This window comes from Zingiber officinale, chromosome 8B (assembly GCF_018446385.1).
Source record: "Zingiber officinale cultivar Zhangliang chromosome 8B, Zo_v1.1, whole genome shotgun sequence".
Classification (NCBI taxonomy): Eukaryota; Viridiplantae; Streptophyta; class Magnoliopsida; order Zingiberales; family Zingiberaceae; genus Zingiber; species Zingiber officinale.
The window spans coordinates 59,383,882-59,403,253 of NC_056001.1; the positions used below are offsets into that span (position 1 = coordinate 59,383,882).

Consider the following 19,372-nt stretch of genomic DNA (forward strand, 5'->3'; position numbering starts at 1 on the left):
TGGCACTATTTTTCGTCGCTTGGTCGACACCTTTTTCTCGCCACTCTGCCAAGCGCACGTCATTCAGTTAGCACTTGTGAAGTCGTCCGACCGGTATCGCTCAACCGTCTATTCGGCCACACACTTAAACTACTTGGTCGAACGCTCGACATTCTCTTGATGGTCTGGTTAGCATCTTATGGTCGACTGGCCGATACTTTCTCGGTCACCCGCTCGACATCGCCCGCTCGTTCGTTCAGTCTACTCAACATCCCACGTGTCGCTCGATTGACTATCATTTTACTCGTTGTTCACTTAATGTTTTGTCGTTCGCTCGGCATTGGTCCGGTTATCGACTTGGTCCGTTCGACACCGTTACTATCTCATGCGACACCATTACTATAACAACTTCTCGCGTGGCATTATACGATGGGTTCAGCGACTTGACTCGGCTATCGAGAGTGATTCAGCCTTTGTGATAGACTGTCCAATCAGTCAGACTCGCACCTCCTTCGACTAGACTTGAAGGGGAGGCTTGTGATACAATGCTGAGATAAGAAGGAAGGGCATTTTGGTCATTTGACATCAATAGGGTTTTGGTTTTAAGTGATGGTACTGTTCACCAGAGAGGGGAGGTTCGGGCTTTTGTCTCCGCCATCGCCTAGCACAAGAGGCAAGGTTTTAAGCTACTGCCTCCTCATGGTTCACCTCCGAGGTCGACACCGACGCCGACGCCCCCTTCGTCTTCTCCGAGGTCGACACCCCCTTCGCCATCTCCAGCACCGACGCCCCCTTTTGTCATCTCCGACGTCGGCCAGATCTGAGCCCCTCTCGCCGCCTTCGTCCTAAGTCGGACGCCATTGCGTCTAGAGGCCAAGCGCCTCTGCTCCCCTTTCTCCTCTTCGATCAGGGTTGCAGCCAACCTCGAGCTTCTACCGTGGTCGACACTGCCCTTCGCTCACACCGCCAACATACGAGGGCGTCGGCGACGACGCATGCGAGCACCACTTCTCTTCCGCGGGCAACGCCTTTGCCTCGCTACCAGCACTGGCCGCCTCTGCCAGCCATCCCTTTTTCTCCATTGTCTACAGCCGACTTCAGTGGTTTTACCGTCGTTGTCTTCACTGCTTGCAACACAGATTTGATCATTGTTGTGGGTCGACCATCGAGTCATTGTGTTAACCTCTTCGTACCGCTATTATGATTGTGGGGTGTTGGTTTTATCCGGTCTGCGTGCCGTGTTCCGGCCTGCGAGCCGTTGTGGTAGTCCGGCCTAAGTGTCGTTGTTATTTTTCGGCCTACATGCCGCCTTTTGGACCCATGCTGTACCAGATTCCGTGTCGTCGCCCTAGATCCGGCTCCCTAGCTGATTCACATTCATCTACCTTTTCAGGTCACGACGACTCGATCAACATCGCGACCAGCTCACTGATCCATCCGAGGGCACCCCTCCGGAGCCAGGGTATGTCACCGTATTCATTTTTTATTTTACTTTATTAGTCCATTATTTATTCGGCTGCTTATATATTCATGGGACCCGTCTCGAGCATCGGGGTACTAGGAACCGGGGCAACCCGGTCGCTGGCTACATGTACTGTTGACTAGAGGACTTCAGATGACTTGATCAATACAAAAGATAACTCACCATCTAAATCATGAAGATACGATTAACATTCTAAATATATCACACTGTTAATTTTATCTTCTCAAATTTTCAACATGATCATAACTGATTGAATCCAGGATTAGGATATATATGTATATATATATATATATAATTATATTTGATTAAAAAAACAAAGTAAACTTGCTATAGAAAATTATTACCACCTATATTTAGCGCAATTAGTGCAGCTCCTCTTGTTACCTTTCTCGGTAAGCGTTCCACCGGTCCTTATTTAACCTCCTCCCACTTCTTACGGGCCGCATCGTCTGACTCCTTTTCAAGAAAGAAACGCCACGTCATCGTTTCAGGTTTCTATATATCGTTCCGCGACGAATTGTACTCGTCCTCGAATTTTCATGTGAGTTCGGCCGAACCCAAGGACGACAAGACGCCACCATGCTCAGCCTCCTCCTCCGGCGGCGCCGCCCCCCGCACTGCCATGCGGGGAGGCGTTTCTCTTCCGAGACCTCTCACGAGTCTACCCAGATCCGGCCAGGCTTCCTCGAGCAACCCTCGCCGCGGCCTCTCTTAGTCCAGAATCCCCCGGCCCCGACCCCTTCTCCTGCCGCCGCGTCCCCTCTCCGCTCCGCCTCCTCCTCCTATGCCATCGCTGCGACCGTCGTCTCAGCTTCGGCACTTGCTGCCTACGTCGCCCTCTCTTTTTCGGATCGGCCTTCGCCGAGGTCCGACCGAATCTACTCCGACATGGAGGAAACCCTAGAAAGGTCCAAGAATTCTGTTCGAAGGATCTTGGACCGTATGAGTCAGACAGGTGCAGCCGCTTCCGTGCTTTGGAAGTCGCTGGTTTCTATGCTTTCGTCCGCCAACCATGGGGTCCGGTCAGGGTTCGAGTTCCGGGTGGCCGCTCTGCTTGCGGATATCTCAGCAGCCAACGAGGCGCGTAGGGCCGCCATTGTTGGGGCTGGTGGAGGTGCGGTAGTGGATTGGCTGTTGGATAGTGTAGCTATCTCTGGACACGGAGGGGATCGTATTGGGACACAGTCGGAGTCGGCAAGGGCTCTTGCGCATCTTATTGCTGACCCGAATGTTTGCCACGCTGTCTTGGGGCGGCCATATGCGATCCCTAACCTTTTGAGATTCATCTTCTCGTTCCAACCGAAAAAATCCAAGGTAAGTTAATGATAACTTATGAATCAAAAGTTTTCCCAACGTCCCATTTTAGATGAATCACATACCTGAATGCATTGCTTTCAGATGTATGATAGCTTTTGTCCCACCTGACTGTCTTTTTTATGTGTTACATTTAAATATATAACACATGGCTTTCTTCCCATTTATATTTCTAAATTATGATCAATTGTAATCTTGCAGCATTTTCCCCTGCTTCTCGAATTGTAATTTAATTAATTCTGTTAGTGAAGGAGTAATGATCTTTTTGTTCCTTCGGGACCAAAAGGCCCAAAACAAGTTAGTGTAGTATTGAATTAATTGTGTTGTGCACCAGGACAGTCTGTGAAACATTCAGCAAAGGATGGTTCTGATGTTTGTAAAGGAAGGAGCATGCTTGTTGCTGCTATCATGGACATAATCACTTCAAACTGTGATAGTGTTGATCAACCACTTAAACCATTGTTGCCTGCTAGTGCAGACACTAGAGATATTGCAACAGCTCTTGAAGTAGTCGAGGAAGGAGGATTGCGCCTTGAAGTTGTTGATGAGGATGGAGATAATGATGATGGGGACAACGGAATTCAGGGAATTGGAATAAAAGTGCTTGGGGGCACAACAATTTTGGGATTTTCTTCAAAGGAAAGCATCTTAGAACTCAGCCAGCCTCTTCATTATCAGTTACTTAGACCTAGAGAGAGATATCAGAATCTTGAATTAAAGGAAAATATTAGCAGTTCATCTAGACATGAGAGATTTTCTTTTACTATCCCAGGCCTGTGGGATGATTTGCAGAGGGAACATGTCGCTGTACCTTTTGCTGCATGGGCTTTAGCAAATTGGGCTTTGGCTTCAGAGCTTAACCGAACTCGTATTCTAGAACTTGATAGTGATGGTCAGGCTATTATGACTACATTAAGGGCACCTGAGAGATCAGTGAAATGGCATGGTTGTTTGGTTGCTCGTGCTCTTGTAGATGATCCGAAGTTACCATTGAATGTATCTGTTCCTGACTGGAGCTCCAGCCTTCTTTCTACAGCATTTCATGCCAGCAATAGTGAGGATGTAACTTTGGCTCAAGTAGCTTTGTCAGCTTTTCTTGTCTCCATTAAGCGGAGTAATGAAGCAAAGGTTGTGATGATGGAGAAAGGGCTTGATCTCATAAGAGGAATTGGTAAGCAGTCTGAAAAACATTGGCATTTACGAGAAACTCTAGCCAAGGTATTGGAACTAATTTACAATGGGGACATGCACTTGTCTCTCGAAGAAAGTCAAAGATGGTCCGGTATTCTTCTTCATTGGATTATTGATGAATCATCCAACCTAACTACTCGTCTGTCTGCTATGAAAACCCTTTCTTTCATCATGGAGGATTTTGGGCCACATTCAATACCAATTTCGCAAGGGTGGTTGACTATATTGCTCAATGAGGTCCTTGGATCTAGCAAGAAAGCAAACATGAAAGGAAACAATCCACCTAAGTCAGACAAAGTGAAGGTTTGATTCCTTTGTTAGAAATGCTGCTTTTATTTGTCTTACAGTGTTTCAGCTTATTAAATATGTGGACCTATAAGTTAATACTTTCTTGTGCGTGTATGTTGTCTTGGTTGTTAGAAAAATTTCCAACAATAGACAATTAATTGATTAAAAAAATGGATAGATTATATCTACCATGGATGAAAGCGCACACACTTAGAAGAGTTTTTTTTTTGGATTATTTAGTTATGAGAATTGAGAATTATGCAATGTTAGTTACACAACTCTAGAATAATTCCATGTGCCTCAATCGGCAATCTCATGGGTCATTTGTCTCAATCGTCGATCTCGTAGTATAAAAGAGAAAATTATATCATTGCTTGAATGATCAAAACAATAGTGAGAGGCCATATCTTTCATAGGCCTTATGATCACCAAGTCTTGTATGACTTTATTTTTTTGTTTTTTTATTCACATGCTTCTTCTTCACCAAGAATTTAACTAGTGGCCAGTGTCAGCATTTGTTTCTTGGTCATATTCTTCTTGCTACTGAACCAAAGTTGAAACTTGATAGTTGTAATGGAAGATTACCTATTGTGTAATGTTATAAAATATGTTCCATCTTTACTGAAATCTTTTGAACCTACAGCATTTGGTATCTCTACTAAGTACTAACTTGATGGATTCTGTTACTTCTGCATCATTTTGGAAATTTGATCAGTCACATTAACATTGGTTCTTATACTGGCAGCAATGTCTGAACACAGGATAACTGATATCTGACGTTGCATCTGTCAAATTTCTAACCTGTATTCCTGAATGACTGACTATGTTCCACTAGTGATTTAGTATTTTGTCCCATTTTAATTGTTGTTACTATAACCTTGCAGACTCAAATTGATCAATCTAATGCTCAATCTGCAGTACAGATATCCAATGAATTAGCTACTTCTGTGGTTAAGCTTACTGGATTTCAGTCGGATCTTAAATCAGATACTTCTGGTAATAGTCCATTTAATGATTTTCTCTCCCTTGAACCATTTTCTACTCTAATTAAGAATACGAAGAAGAATAGTTTGCCTAAGTTTGATGCTGCTGATTCAGCTATTGCTACATTGAAAGGCATAAAAGCACTGACAGAGCTTTGTGCTGAAGATACTGTTTGCCAATGTAAAATAGCTGATCTTGGTGCCCTTGTCTTACTTCGGCGTTACCTGTTATGTGATGATTATGAAAAATTAGCTGCTAATGAAGCATATTTGGCATCAAGAGTTTTAGAGCCTCAAAGCCTTAATGCGTCTGTCCCTGGTGATTCACCCAATAAAAATCAAAATATAGAGCCATCTAGTGTGAGAGTTCCTCCTACGGCACACATCCGGAAGCATGCTGCACGTTTGCTTGTAATTCTTTCTCTTCTTCCAAGGGTTAAAAAAGTTATTTCTGCAGATCTTATTTTGTGTAAATGGCTTGAAGATTGTGCATGCGGCAATATTCCTTGTTGCAATGACCAAAAAATACAAAGCTATGCTAGGGCAACTCTCTTAAATATATTTTGTTTAGAACCTTCAGAAACTCAAGTGCTAAATTATATGCCTCCTGTTGATTTAAAAGACCCAAAGAGAAAGTGCCCTCTATATGAAGACATGATATTCTTGCTAAATCCTGAATTGCCACATTGGAAAGTTAGTCAGAAGCATGATGAGAACCATTCAGATGGTTCATTTGGTCAGATGTTAGTTTCTGGCCCTTCTTCACCTTGCAGTGTTGGTCAGTGTGAAGAAAATAATTCTGACAATTCTAGCTGTCTTGTTAATTCAGAGCAAGAATCTGAATCTTCTTTTCCTCTACTTGATGTTGTCTTTGTCCATGGATTACGTGGCGGTCCTTTTAAGTCATGGCGAATAGCAGATAACAAGTCTTCAACAACCAGCAAAGCTGGTCTTGTGGAGAGCATTGATTTGGAAGCTGGTAAATTGGGTACGTGTTGGCCTAGTGAGTGGCTAGGTGCTGATTTTCCTTGTGCTCGTATATTTAGTGTTAAGTACAAGGTGCGTATTGTATATAATGTCATTCTGGTTAATAGTTTTTTTTTTCCTGACAATGACTTGTATATCTTAGTTATATCTTATTTATGCATATATCATTGTCTATTTACATTGAGTAGCAGCTCTAGCAGTTTTAAATTTGTCTAGCTCTTCTTCAGGTTATACCTTCTAACAAACATCTAGCAATTAACTTAAATGATTCATGCAGACAAATCTGACTCAATGGTCTGGAGCTACCTTGCCGCTTCAGGTTAGTGTTCTAGTATCTCCAAGAGGTTCCAATGAGAGATTTAGTTCACTGAGTTATGGCCATATTGTCATGCTTGCCTCTTTTGTTATGCAAATACAAAAATTATCAAAGATTCACAGTTTCTATATGTGCAAGTTTAGCTCTTAGCTATTGGGTTGTTTGTTTGTTTGTTTACTTTGTTCATTGGGTTTTGAGATTGATTGCAGTTTCCTAGTTAATCTGGGCTATGAGCTTGTTTGTGATATTCTGGTTTGGTGGCAGCTCCACTATCCTTGGTGTGCTTTTATCATAAGTTTTTCAAGAAAATAATTAGGAGACTGTGAAGCTTGTCTTGTCTTATTTGGGATTTGACACTTTTTTGTGAACCTTGATGAAGTGCTGTCTTTGGGAGGTTGGAAGGATCTTTTGATCAAGGGGTTGCAATGAGTCATTCACTACAATATGGGGAGTCAAAAGTTTCTGTAATTGCAAGCAAAATTATGTATCTACCTTTTCATGAAGTTCTAGGGAAGGGGTTCAAGTTAGAACATTGAATTGAGTAGTCTATGAATAATTTGTTATCATTGTGCACTGTTCTTGTTATCTTGATAGTTTCTTTGCAAATTGTATTAGTATGGGTTGAATGACTGTTAATATTTGTTGAGCTCTGGATTTTTTTTGTATATATTATTTGCACAAGCATTCATTCAAAATCTTGAGCAGTTTGGCATGCTTGTATTTGTATTGGCCTAACTGACATACTGATTCAATTAACCAGTTACAATCGGTGATTAAGCATTCTGTTAATGAGTTGGGGCGAAAAGTCACTAGCCAAAGTGAGAACAACTTGAAAAATTCTACCAGGACACCAAATTTTTAAAATTCTACTTATATTTCCTTAATTTATATATTGATCCAAGCCCAACGATTATATCCACTTATTCTATTCGACATGTTTCTTTTGTATGAATATTACAGTCTCTCATGAACACTATACATATTCTCTATTACAAAATTAAGTTCGTCAGTTCTAAGCATTCTCTCTTGTTAATTCATTTTAAGCAAAACTTGAGTTGTGCATATCTACCCACATTAGGTATCCTTTGTTTACTAGATTTTGTTTCCTTCTAGTCACCATCTTATATTATAATGATTGAGATATAATTGGATAATGGATCCATTTGGTTGTGTCCACTTAATCACCTTTCGTTTCTAGACTATTACCTTTCTCTTGTACAAGCATATGATTCACTTTTTTTATATAGTTAAGAATTTCTGTGCAGGAGGTTAGCTCGATGCTACTGAGAAAGTTAACTAGAGCAGGCATTGGTGATCGACCTGTTGTATTTGTGACCCACAGGTAATAAGGTCTCAGCAGGTTTTCCTTTTTAAACTTTTTTTATTTGCTTGCAGTGCGAAAAAAATTTTCAAATCAATTTTTTTTACTTCCGCATGGGGTGTGCGGTGTAAGACCCTTAGCATATCAAATCAGCGCTATATAGAGAGAGAGAGAGAGGGGGAGGGGGAGATTTGTTAGCCTGGGTGATGCGCATGAGTGCCTCCCACGCGGGGAGGCGTCTCCATCATTGGAGGTGCCCCTGCGTGTGAGAGCCACCCACACGCGTCGTCCAAGCTAACAATCTTGTGTGAGAGGCACCCACAATCTCAGTTTTTTTTCAACAACAACCAAGTCTTTTCCCACTAGATAGGGTCGGCTGTATGAATCCTTTTACGCCATTGAGCCCTATCTCCTATTATATCATCATCTATATTTAAATAAATTTTATCTTGTTTTATTGTTGCTAATCAAGTCTTTTTTGGTCGTCCTCTTCCTCGTTTAATATGCATATTTATCATAGTTTCACATATGTTATAGTCTATTATTGGAACCTTATGGTTCATGGTACGAATATTCATCAAATTGATTCATGTTACAAACTTCAATTTGACAACCTCAATCTTGAAGCATAAATGCATAAATCAGCACAATCAATCTCCTTTCTTAGAATAAGAGGCCAAACAAAATTTCAAAATTTATATCTTTTACTTCCAAAAGGTAAATAACAATGCTATTCTACATACAAAACTAATGGAAATGTATAGAGTTTGCATAGCACACTTAGGTGGCAGATATGGATAATTGCCTGCTGCACCAGAACTAATGAAAACTGCAATTACCCATTCTTCGTGCTGCTAGTTTCCTAAATGTAATTTTATTGGTTTCTTGTTGCAGTATGGGAGGACTTGTTGTCAAGGAGATGCTTCATGAAGCAAAGCTAAATAACCTTGAGGAATTTGTTAAAAATACTATTGGGGTGGTATGTATACCATTTTGTCAGCAAGATTCACAAATGACTAGTAATGATGAAATTTCTAATGCAGGTATTCTATAGCTGTCCCCATTTTGGTAGCAAGCTTGCTGACATGCCTTGGCGAATGGGTTTGGTTCTCCGTCCAGCCCTTACTGTGTGTTAACTGTGAAACTTCTTTGTCCTTTAGTTTGACATAATTTGTTATAGTTTTAAGATTTTAGCTAAATCATTAGCACAATGTTTTAGATTGGAGAATTAAGAAGTGGATCACCCAGATTGTTAGAATTGAATGACTACGTCCGTCAACTCTATAAAAAGGGGCTTCTTGATGTTCTCAGTTTCAGCGAGGTAAATTATTTTGTCCCATCTCCTACTTCCAATTGGCTAAATTAATAGGCATCTTTACAGACACAGGTGACACCAATTGTTGAAGGCTATGGTGGCTGGGGCTTGAGGATGGAGATTGTACCTATTGAATCTGCATTCCCTGGCTTCGGTGAACTTGTTGTATGTGTATCCAAATTTATTTTGTTGTCCCTTATTTTATAGTTTATTAATTCTACAGTTTGTTTATTTACACCCTTCTATTAGAATTATATCTTATATGCAAATACTTGTTGTGGTAGAACTATTGGAGTTGTTGTTAGTTTTAGTGAGAGGCTAAGCCAATAACCTGACATTTTCTAGCCTAGCGCCAAGAGGCAAGGGCGTTTGAGCTGGTGGTCCAATAAGGACAGTGATGCCGGGCAGGATTGCAGGCTACTGAAAAAGGAAGATTAGGAGAAAACAAGAAAGGATCCTTCTAAAACGAAGAGAAATACGTCGTTCTCTTAGTTCTACCACAATAAGAGATTTTATTATGAATAAAGGATAATTCCTCACCATTTAAACAAGACTCTTATATAGACCATAATCTAAGATCCAAATAAAGGAAAGAAATTACAATTAACAGATCTTAATTTCAATCTTGTTAAGAAATGAAATAGATCTTTTACCTGACATTGACAAGGGAAGAAAAGGAAAGTATATAATTGAACGATTTTAACTCAAAACAGGACGCAGATCAATACAAGTCATCTCATATAAATACATGAATACTAAAATTATCTTAAATACCCTAAATATGGGAATTACTAAAATAGTAAAAGGACCTTGAAAAGGGTTTAAATGGTGGAATTGGGGCCAAAACTTGGCAGTTACGGTTTCACCTATAATAAACGTAGGTTTTCAAATTTTGCACTTGTGGTCACCGACAGAGCTTGATTCCGAGTATCGAGTCAAAAGTTATGCCTTTTTAAAGTTTTAAGGGTCATATTGGGCTTCATCATGGGTTGGACCTGCATCAGTCTCCTCGAGTTGAAAAGAACTCGCCTTCAAGTTTATATTAGCTTCATCAACATTCGTCGTGCTTCACATTGAAGACATTGGAAGTCTTTAGAGGACTAGAAAGGCGCAACCTATAGGCGTTGTCGTTAATCTTCTTCAGTATCTCACATGGTTCGATTTTCCAATCTTTTAGTTTATTATACTCTTCAATAGGGAAATGATCATGAGTCAATATAGCTTAGACAAAATTTCCAGTCTCAAAAAGTACCTGTCGACGATGACTATCGACCCGAGCCTTATACTTTGGTATTGCTTTCCATAATGGCCAATTTCACTTGCTCATGAATACCTTAAAGATGCCCTGCCATTTCATTCGCTTTAGGACTAATTCGCTCTACATGTGGAACAGGGACTAAGTCTAGAACTCTCGATGGATTCCGCCCATAGACAATCTCAAAAGGACTCAGTCGTGTTGCTCGATATGTTGTAGGTAAACTCTACTTGAGGTAATGTCAAGACTCATTGCTTTGGTTTAGTTCAAGCATCTCAAAAGATTACCCAGACTTTGATTCACCACCTCAGTTTATCCATTTGTTTGAGGATGGTAAGCACGACTAAAGATCAATTGCGTGCCCAATTTTCCCAATAAGCTCTTCCAGAAGTGACTGTTGAACTTGGTATCTCGATCTGAAGTCATGGGTCGAGGAACGTTATGTAAACACATGATCTCCTTTAAGTAAAGATGGGCAATCCGGCAGCATCCATAGTCTTCCTGGAAGCTACGAAATATGCCATCTTTGAGAATCTATCAACCACAACAAGAATTGAATCTGAGGTTCGTTGGGTGCGTGGTAATTCCAATACGAAATCCATGTTGACATCAAACCAAGGAACTTCAGGAACGGGTAGGGGAGTGTATTCTTCTTAGACTGCTGGCCTACAGAATATCTGTCAACAAAGTGAGCCACATTGTTGGCGTCTTATCACGTCTAAAGTGTCCCTCATTATGAAGCTTGCTCATAATCTGCTGCCTTAGAGAGCGTCTGGAATGCACAACTGCAAACCACAAAATAGATAACTATTATGTAAAATAAAATCATGTCATCGGCAATCATGTATCTCCTGAAGAACACTGACTCAGGGCATCTGTGACACGGTTCAGACTTCCAGCTTGGTGCCTAAGTGTAAGGTGAACTCTTGTAAGTCACCTACTTGACATGCCGTCTACTCAGCTTGTGTTGACCATTAATGTACTTTAATGTTCCATGATCAGTAAACAAGATGAACTCCCAAAAATGTAGTGTTGTTAATGCTTCAATGACTGTACAATGGCATAGAATTCCAAGTTGTAGGTAGAATAATTTTTCTTGGACCTAGAGAACTTCTCGCTGAAGAAAGAAACTGGTCACCCAGATTGACTCAGAACACTTCCTATACTTATGCCGGATGCATCACAGTTGACCGCAAATAATTTGTCAAAATCTAGAAGGGCTAGAATTAGTGCTTCGGTCATCCTCTGTTTGACCATTTGAAAGCTAGCCTCTACTTCTTCAGACTAATTGAAATCCCTTCCCTTGAGACATTTGATAATAGGAGCAATTTGAGTGCTGACAGTAGAAGGAAGCCAAGCCATGCAAACTTCTGACATCATGCAAGGTCCTCGGTTTCCAAGACTACATCTGTCTTTGTTTGATACAAGTGTGCACCATCAGTAGACACAATAAAGTTGAGAAAAGTTACTGATATAGTAAAGAAAAAACACTTCTTATTGTTTACAAATAAACACTTTGTTTTTAGCTTTTTGGAGACAACACAGAGATGATCAAAGTGTGATGCCCAAGTCGGACGGTAAACGAGAATGCCGTCAAAGTATACCACCACAAACTTTCCCATAAAGGATCGTAAGATCTAATACATAAATCTCATGAAGGTGTTGGGTGCATTGGACAATCCAACGTCTTGAATGTCGTATTCTATTCATTACCAGACCTAATTCTGATATGTTGGTATCATCTTTTAAGGTCAATTTTTTAGAAGACTTTAGAATCGGTTAGTTGATCCAACATGTCCAAGCGAGGAATTGGAAACCGATACTTTACTGTAATCTTATTGATGACTCTACTATCAACACACATACGCCACGAACCATCCTTCTTCAGCACTAGTAGGGTAGGAACTGCATAGGGACAACTCCACCACCTGATGCTGCAATTCTTCAGCTTCCTTAGGGCTAAGGCGATAAGCTAGCCGATTAGGCAAATTTGACCATAGAACAAGGTCAATGTAATATTGGATATCTCGCATAGGCGGTAGCCCGGAAGGAAGATCCTCTGGCATCAGCTCATCAAAATCCGCTAGCAGCTGTTGTACTTCGGCTGGTAACGCAACATCCATGGCAGGAGCAACGTTATGGCATGTAGCAAAGTATATACAACTCCATGCTTCACTTCATCTAGAACCGGGATATAGAAAGTATATTAGTATTTTTTAGGCCCGGAGTCGGGTCTAGCAGTATCAGGAAATTATTGTAACCCAGCCTTAGGAGAAAGACTTTTTAGTAAATTACCAGGTGAATTAGGAAAGGAAATACATAAAACTTGGACAGATCTACAGGTACCACCATTATATGGCAACATAGGAGTCAGAATTCAGCATATACTCACAACACTTAAAACAAAATACACTTACATTCAGATTCAAAAGCAACTTAAGAATCAACAATATAGTTTTTATAGTCAAATCTATACCCCTCAGCAATATGGAAGCCAACAAAACCAAATAAAACATAATAGACAACGACAGCGATTACCCGCTTCGAAATCCAAATTTACACCCAAAAAGACTTACTATCTTAGGAAGAACAAAGAACGTAAACCTTATCTAAATAAAGAAAAACATGTTAGGAGATTTAAATCAAAGAAAACTTATACCAATACGATTACTTGTTTTGCTTGTCATGAACCTGGACATCTTTCTTTTGCTTGCCCTGAACAAAAAAACTTATATAGTCATGAAGCTGAAGTTGTGGGAAGCACAAATTTTGACTTAATAGACGTACAATCAGACATTTCTCATACTTCTCCTATTTACTTAATCCTTTCTATACTTGATTTAAAAGAATTATCCTCAGAGATTAGAAAAGACTACTCTTTGATCAATTCTTTCTTAAACCCACAAAATGATGACTCCGAGGAAGACTTCATTAAAGATCCCATGTTTGAAGAAACCTTTCAAGAGTTTCAAAATCTATCTTTTATGTACCATCAGTTCATTCCTCAAAACTTAATGGATCTACGTTCCAAACAACGAACGTGTTCTCATGAATGGACTCTAAAAGAAGGGTCAAATAACATTCCTTGTTTCACATGTGGTTATTATCCTTCTATACTCAATAGAGGCTCTTGTAAACTTTGTAAAAAACAATGATGTAATCTTTGTCTAAATACTCTTTTCCAAATAGCCATTCCCCAAACTCATACTGTTAAACACAGTACACATAATACTTTGTTAGAATCTAGAGTAGCTATTCTGGAATCGCGACTCAATTTACTAGAAACAGAACTGAATCTACTAAGAGAAGGCACACCTCTGCAATATACTCAACCTAGTCCTGCTTCCTTTTCTCCTGAGCTCACCATTGTTGACAAAGGAAAAGGAATCCTACATGACGACCCTACTCAATTGCCAGACGATGATAAGGCATTTGTATTTATACAAACCCCGAGTATTTGTAATACTGGTCTCACCTTGGATATATGGGTTCAGTGTCTCCTCAACATTCAAGGCCATGAGTTGACTCCCCATGCTTCTTGGATAGTGGAGCCGCTACTTCCACTATTGATGAAGCCTTGCTTCTGTCTTTTATTCCATCCCCATCCATCCTTATTAAAACCACTAATACTCCTCTTTTGAGTACCCAATTTGATGGCCAACAACTTAGTTGTCGTAAATTTGTCAAAAATGTTCATCTCCGATTCTTTACAAATTGTGGAATCTTTAGTGCTCCCTTGACTCTTTCCCAATTATGGACTAGGCCTATGTCTCATAACTCTATTCCACTCATTTTAGGCCTCGACTTTCTTGTCTCCCCTGACAGGGCCCGTTTGCTTACTAAGGATTATGTTGTTTTCTTTTCTACACCTATTATCTCTCCTATTCTTTCTGCCTAGCCGTCTGAAGTTGGTGCTCTGAAGCGTGGTGAAACCCCACCTATCGAATCCTGTAACCCTACCTCTTCTTCCTGTTCAGGTAAAAAGAAGAAACCCATAATAAATATTTCCTTATAGGAAAACTAGTCCTACTTGGCGAAAGCCCAGAAGAACTAGAAGACCCCCTTATACAATATTTTAGGACATTGGATGCTGAGACAAATACTTATTATCAGGATTGTTTTAATCCAAGGTACTTATATACTTTAATAAGCCATCAGGATAATCTAGATACGGTTATATCTCGACTTGAAAAACTAGAAATTCTAGGAGACAATCCCACTAAATATTGGGAAAAAGATAAGGTATATTGAACGCTTTTTTCCTTCATTACACAGATTTGTATTGTTTTCTTATAGAAGGCTTGTGAGTGCGTGATTTGAGAAAGTGGATTCTAGCAAATAGTGCTATGCGTCCTAGAGCAGTCTCAAAACCCCAAGTGGCATCAGAAGCACGTTGGGATCAATCCCAAGGATTCTAGCCTCTTAATAAAGGTTCAGAAATATAGCGGTCTAGTTCGAGTTTCTTAACTTTTCCATAATCATCCTAAATTTTGAAACAGCTCCCTGACCATGTTTTAATAAAACATTGATACTACTGCTAGTATAGAGATGTGGCTATTTGCTACTATTGCACCAGGCTTGTCCATTGCCAGATTATTATTGTTATGGAACCTATTCCATTGAAACAAAAATAATTTCGAAAATGGATGCTTTTGATAATAATTTTATTGATCTTTTCACCTTGATACCTATCTTCAGCTGAATGCTAGGATAATTAAATTACAATCACTTTACATTTGATAAAAGATATCTGCCCATTTGTGCACATATCTGTAGGAATTTAGCTTGCATAATTAATCTGGCTGTGTTGGTGATTTCAATATATTCTATAGTCACACCAGAAAAATATGGTTTTTTGAACAATCCTGATAATGTTGCTACTGGAGCAGCTTTCAGATTCCAAGTTTTGTTATTAACTTTGTTTATATGCGTGATGTGCTTTGTAGGTATTAGATTCCACTGATCATGTCAACTCTTGCAAGCCAGTTAGCCAGACAGATCCATCTTATGCTAAAACATTAGAGTTTTTGAAGAAATTAAAAGATCATCTTGGCGTAAGTAGTTCTGCCAAGCAGGACAAACATACTGGATGATTAGTAATCATCAATCAGAAATTAAGCAATATCAGCATTGAATTACCCTGATCTGGAAGGCTGATCCATTAATTTAATGAAGAGGCTCATCAAGTAGATTCACTGGGAAAGGTACATGTTTGTAGGTAAAATGGGTTAGCTCAGTTGTAGATTATGTGAAATTACTATATACCATAAACGTGAGATATTTGCATTTTTTTTTCCTCCCATTTTATCAATATTTTTTGATGTAAAATGAATATTCTCAAGGAATGAAAATGAACACATAATACATACTGATGATACAGTGAACACTGATCTAGTATCCTTGTTCAGATCCATCCAGTTTTTGGAAATCAATCGATCATTTGCCTGTTCATTTAAAACAACCATCTTATGTATATTATAATATTGTTTATGTAATAAATCTGTATCAACATTATTGTATAATTGTAGTATTTCATGTTAGTTGATAAATCACAATTATACTAATTTATACTACTAACTCAGAGTGATGGCTTTATGTTACTAGACGATGTATCAATACCACAAAGAACCATGTTGTCTTTCTTTCCATAGTGTTACTTTGAGTTTCTTAGTCTTCTTTCGTCGGAAAGCCTTTGCGCGAAGTTAGCAAGCACCTCCTCGTTGGTTTCCTCTCCCGCGCAAGGCTCGTACATGCCATTCTCCAAGTTGACTCTCGACACTCTCTTCTTTAGCAAATTGTTTCCGATCTCCATCAAGTTCCCCAAGTTCTCCTTTGACGATGCGTCCAGGGACGCAACATTTCCCTTCAGAGTATCATCCTAACAAAACATTTTTCATCAAAATTAGTATAATCCTAATATCACTTGTATAAATGATAGGCTAATTAATTATTAATAAAATTTAATTTTTTTAAAAAAATATGGGAATGATTAATAAATAAAATTAATAAATAAATCCAATTTCTAATAAATGAGGGACCTACCTGGATGCGCAGGTAGTTGTCCTGGGAATGCAGCGCTTGGAAGACGACGGCGGCGTGGACGTCGACCATGTCGGCGCTGGCTTCGTGGTACACGTCGACGATGGGCGCGGCCATGGTGCCCTTGTCGTAGAGCCACGCGAGCACGCCCCACCTGCCGGACTCCTTCACGCTGTACCTCTTCTCCTGCTTGTTCGATCCCGCGCCAAGCGAGATCACCAGAAACTTGCCGTAGTCCGTCGGCTTGATCGGGAAGAAGTCCGCCTTCCTCGACGAGATCGCCTTCGTCAATTGGCTCATCGCCGCCAGCGTCGGGTTGTTCGCCGCCACGCCCCCGTCCACCAAGTTGAACTCCCGCCGCCCCCCTGACTCGTCTTCCGTCGCGAAGTAGTGCGCCGGGAAGTACGTCGGCGTCGCCGACGTCCCGATGCAGATGTCCGACAGCATCGCGTCCTTCAGCGGCTCCGACTTCATCTGCAATACGCCAACTCTTCCTGCGCAATGATCAACCATTTCCATCTATCCATCCAAATTGATCTTGTGATCGATCGTATCACCTCGAAGGACGAGAAGATAGTGGGCTGGAGAAACTTGATGTCGAAGGCGGGGATCACCACGTTGGTCAGAGTTTCGCTGAGCTTGGTGTCGCCGAACAGTTCTCGGATCTTGGAGCGCAGATACTCGCCGTCGTATTTGGGTCCGGCGAAGGCGGCGATCAGATTCAGCACCGGATTCAAAATACAGGCGCTGCGAGAACAAAAATCAATCACCTTTCGGAAACGAGAACGATAACTGAATAGATTTCGGAACATTGATTACTTCCTTCTCCGTGGGAAAATTTTGGAGCAATTGTCAAGATAGAAGTCGACGATTTCTTTGGCGGAAAAGAGAGGCCGTCGATCGCCGCCGTCCTTACTGGGCGCCGCGAGCATGGCCGTGATAAGGCCGCCGGTACTGGTTCCGGCGATCACGTCGAAGTAATCTGCTATTCTCGCGTCTGCTCCATCCAATTCCTGCAAATCAAAAGATGAACTAATTCACTCTGCAGTAATTTAAGCAATTAATCAAATAAAGAATTACTTGCAGTTTGGATTCGAGGAAAGCGAGGATGGTAGCTGGAATGAGTCCTCTGACGCCACCGCCGTCTATGCTCAGAACTGTCACCAGGTTTCCAGGAAAAGGATTTGAACTATTATTATTATTATTAGAGTCAGAAGCTGAGCAAATCTGAGAGTCTTCTGACATGTTTCTAATCTCTCAAGGGATGTTACAGAGAAGGTGAAGAAGTTGCAATATGTAATATAGACAAGTAGAGAAGCAAGATCAATTTGGGCGGGGGCGACATATAACACTTATTATGTAGTTGTTATATATTAATTTGACTAAAATTATTTAAATATGTTAAAAATAATTTAAATACTATTATAACATTCATAATATTATAATTTAACCAATTCAAAAAAAATAATATAAAAATATTTATATATATAATTTTTTAATTAAATTACCTAGATTTAGAATTTATACTTCCTTGCTACAATAACATTTGAATAATTTTTTTTTAAAACCATAAATATGACAGAGCCCTTTTATTTTATTTTATTATTCTTCGTCGAGGTGTGTTCTATATGATCTCTCTCAAGTATTTCTACTGAATTTATTTCTCAAATATTTTTACTATTATTTTCGTGTTAATTTTCTTACACGGCAAAGAAACAGGCCTTGCTGGCACGAAAATGATTGAATGATAATTAAATAAGAATGATAGGCTTAATTTATTGAGGTTTTTTTTTATTATAAATTAAATGTTTTGCATGAGATTGTAAGTCTTTTAGAAACAATTGTGGGTGTTGAAATCATAGAGAGGAGTGAAGAAGAAGAAGAAAAATAGGTGAAGTATACAATAGCATTACCATTCTCTCAAAAAAAAAAATATGCGATAGATCTTTCTCGTAATAAATTGGAACACCTAGGGTGTAAACCTGTATAAACTTTAATTATTCAGAATAATAATGTGTGGTAATTAGAAAATGATAATTTTCAAGACACTTGTTATCGAAGATTAGTAGATGAATTTATTCATCTCCTGATTTGCTAGAGTAGATAAAGACATTTAAATAAAAAATATATATACTTAAATGTTAATATCTTTTTATACCTAGAATATGTGAGGATACATGTAATAGAAGATCAATGTGATTGTAAATGATTTTGTCCTAAACCTAATTAAATTAAGTATCCATGACTAAATTTAATATTTTGTTCAATAAGTGTTTATTTATATTCTTTCAAAATATATATAAGATGAATTAAATAAATATATTTCAACAACTCATTAAATTAAATAAATAATCTTGAACTCATATATATGAGCAAAGATGGTGAAGGGTTGATGAGTAATAAAATCTCTTATCAAAGTTGTAAATAAACAAAAAAAAAAAAAAACCTCAAAACAAAAAAAGTAAACTTATAGTATCAAACTTACTAACCAACCAAGAAGACTTAATAATGTAAAAGTTTGAGCAATCAAACAAGTTCCAGCTGGATAACATTTAAATAAATCAAATTTAAGCTAAACAAAAATAAAATTAAACTAAGCTTAAACAACCATTTGAATGATTTAGTCTACATTCCTACTCTAAATCTTAATGGCTCATCATATGGCAAAAGACGATTCGCTCACCCCCAGCGCCCCTGCCAATCCGTCCTTAGGCCAACACGGAGAAGGTAAATCACGGGTGACTACTAGCCATTAGTGCAAATGGCCAAGACATAGGGGAGGTTATGCTCGATCACGCCGAGTTTCGACCCCAAGATTTTATGTAGTAATACCTCATGTCTTAATCATCGTACTGTCCCGAGGGAACATCTGAATGGCTCATCATGACCCTTAGGGCGCAA

The 19,372-nt window shown here is 39.4% G+C and overlaps 2 protein-coding genes across 5 annotated transcripts; one reads left to right on the forward strand and one right to left on the reverse strand.

The window, feature by feature from the left end:
* The first annotated feature begins 1,996 nt into the window (after positions 1-1,996).
* LOC122016621 lies at positions 1,997-15,839 on the forward strand. Of its 4 annotated transcripts, XM_042573993.1 has the most exons (11): positions 1,997-2,776; positions 3,116-4,270; positions 5,140-5,251; positions 5,354-6,297; positions 6,503-6,544; positions 7,807-7,883; positions 8,757-8,841; positions 8,906-8,989; positions 9,082-9,183; positions 9,244-9,342; positions 15,379-15,839. In XM_042573993.1, the coding sequence occupies exons 1-11, from the start codon at positions 2,042-2,044 to the stop codon at positions 15,523-15,525; spliced, it is 3,582 nt and encodes a 1,193-aa protein (XP_042429927.1). In that variant the 5' UTR covers positions 1,997-2,041; the 3' UTR covers positions 15,526-15,839. The 4 variants fall into 4 exon arrangements, 3 of the variants coding, with proteins under 3 accessions (XP_042429927.1, XP_042429926.1, XP_042429928.1); XM_042573992.1 differs by having other exon boundaries at positions 5,140-6,297; XM_042573994.1 differs by having other exon boundaries at positions 2,635-2,776; positions 3,111-4,270; positions 5,140-6,297.
* Positions 15,840-15,916: 77 nt separating this feature from the next.
* Positions 15,917-17,800, reverse strand: LOC122016622 (patatin-like protein 2). Its single transcript, XM_042573995.1, has 5 exons — positions 17,552-17,800; positions 17,291-17,484; positions 17,029-17,218; positions 16,475-16,945; positions 15,917-16,310 (listed from the first exon to the last, which is right to left on the reverse strand). The coding sequence occupies exons 1-5, from the start codon at positions 17,714-17,716 to the stop codon at positions 16,086-16,088; spliced, it is 1,245 nt and encodes a 414-aa protein (XP_042429929.1). The 5' UTR covers positions 17,717-17,800; the 3' UTR covers positions 15,917-16,085.
* Positions 17,801-19,372: the final 1,572 nt, after the last annotated feature.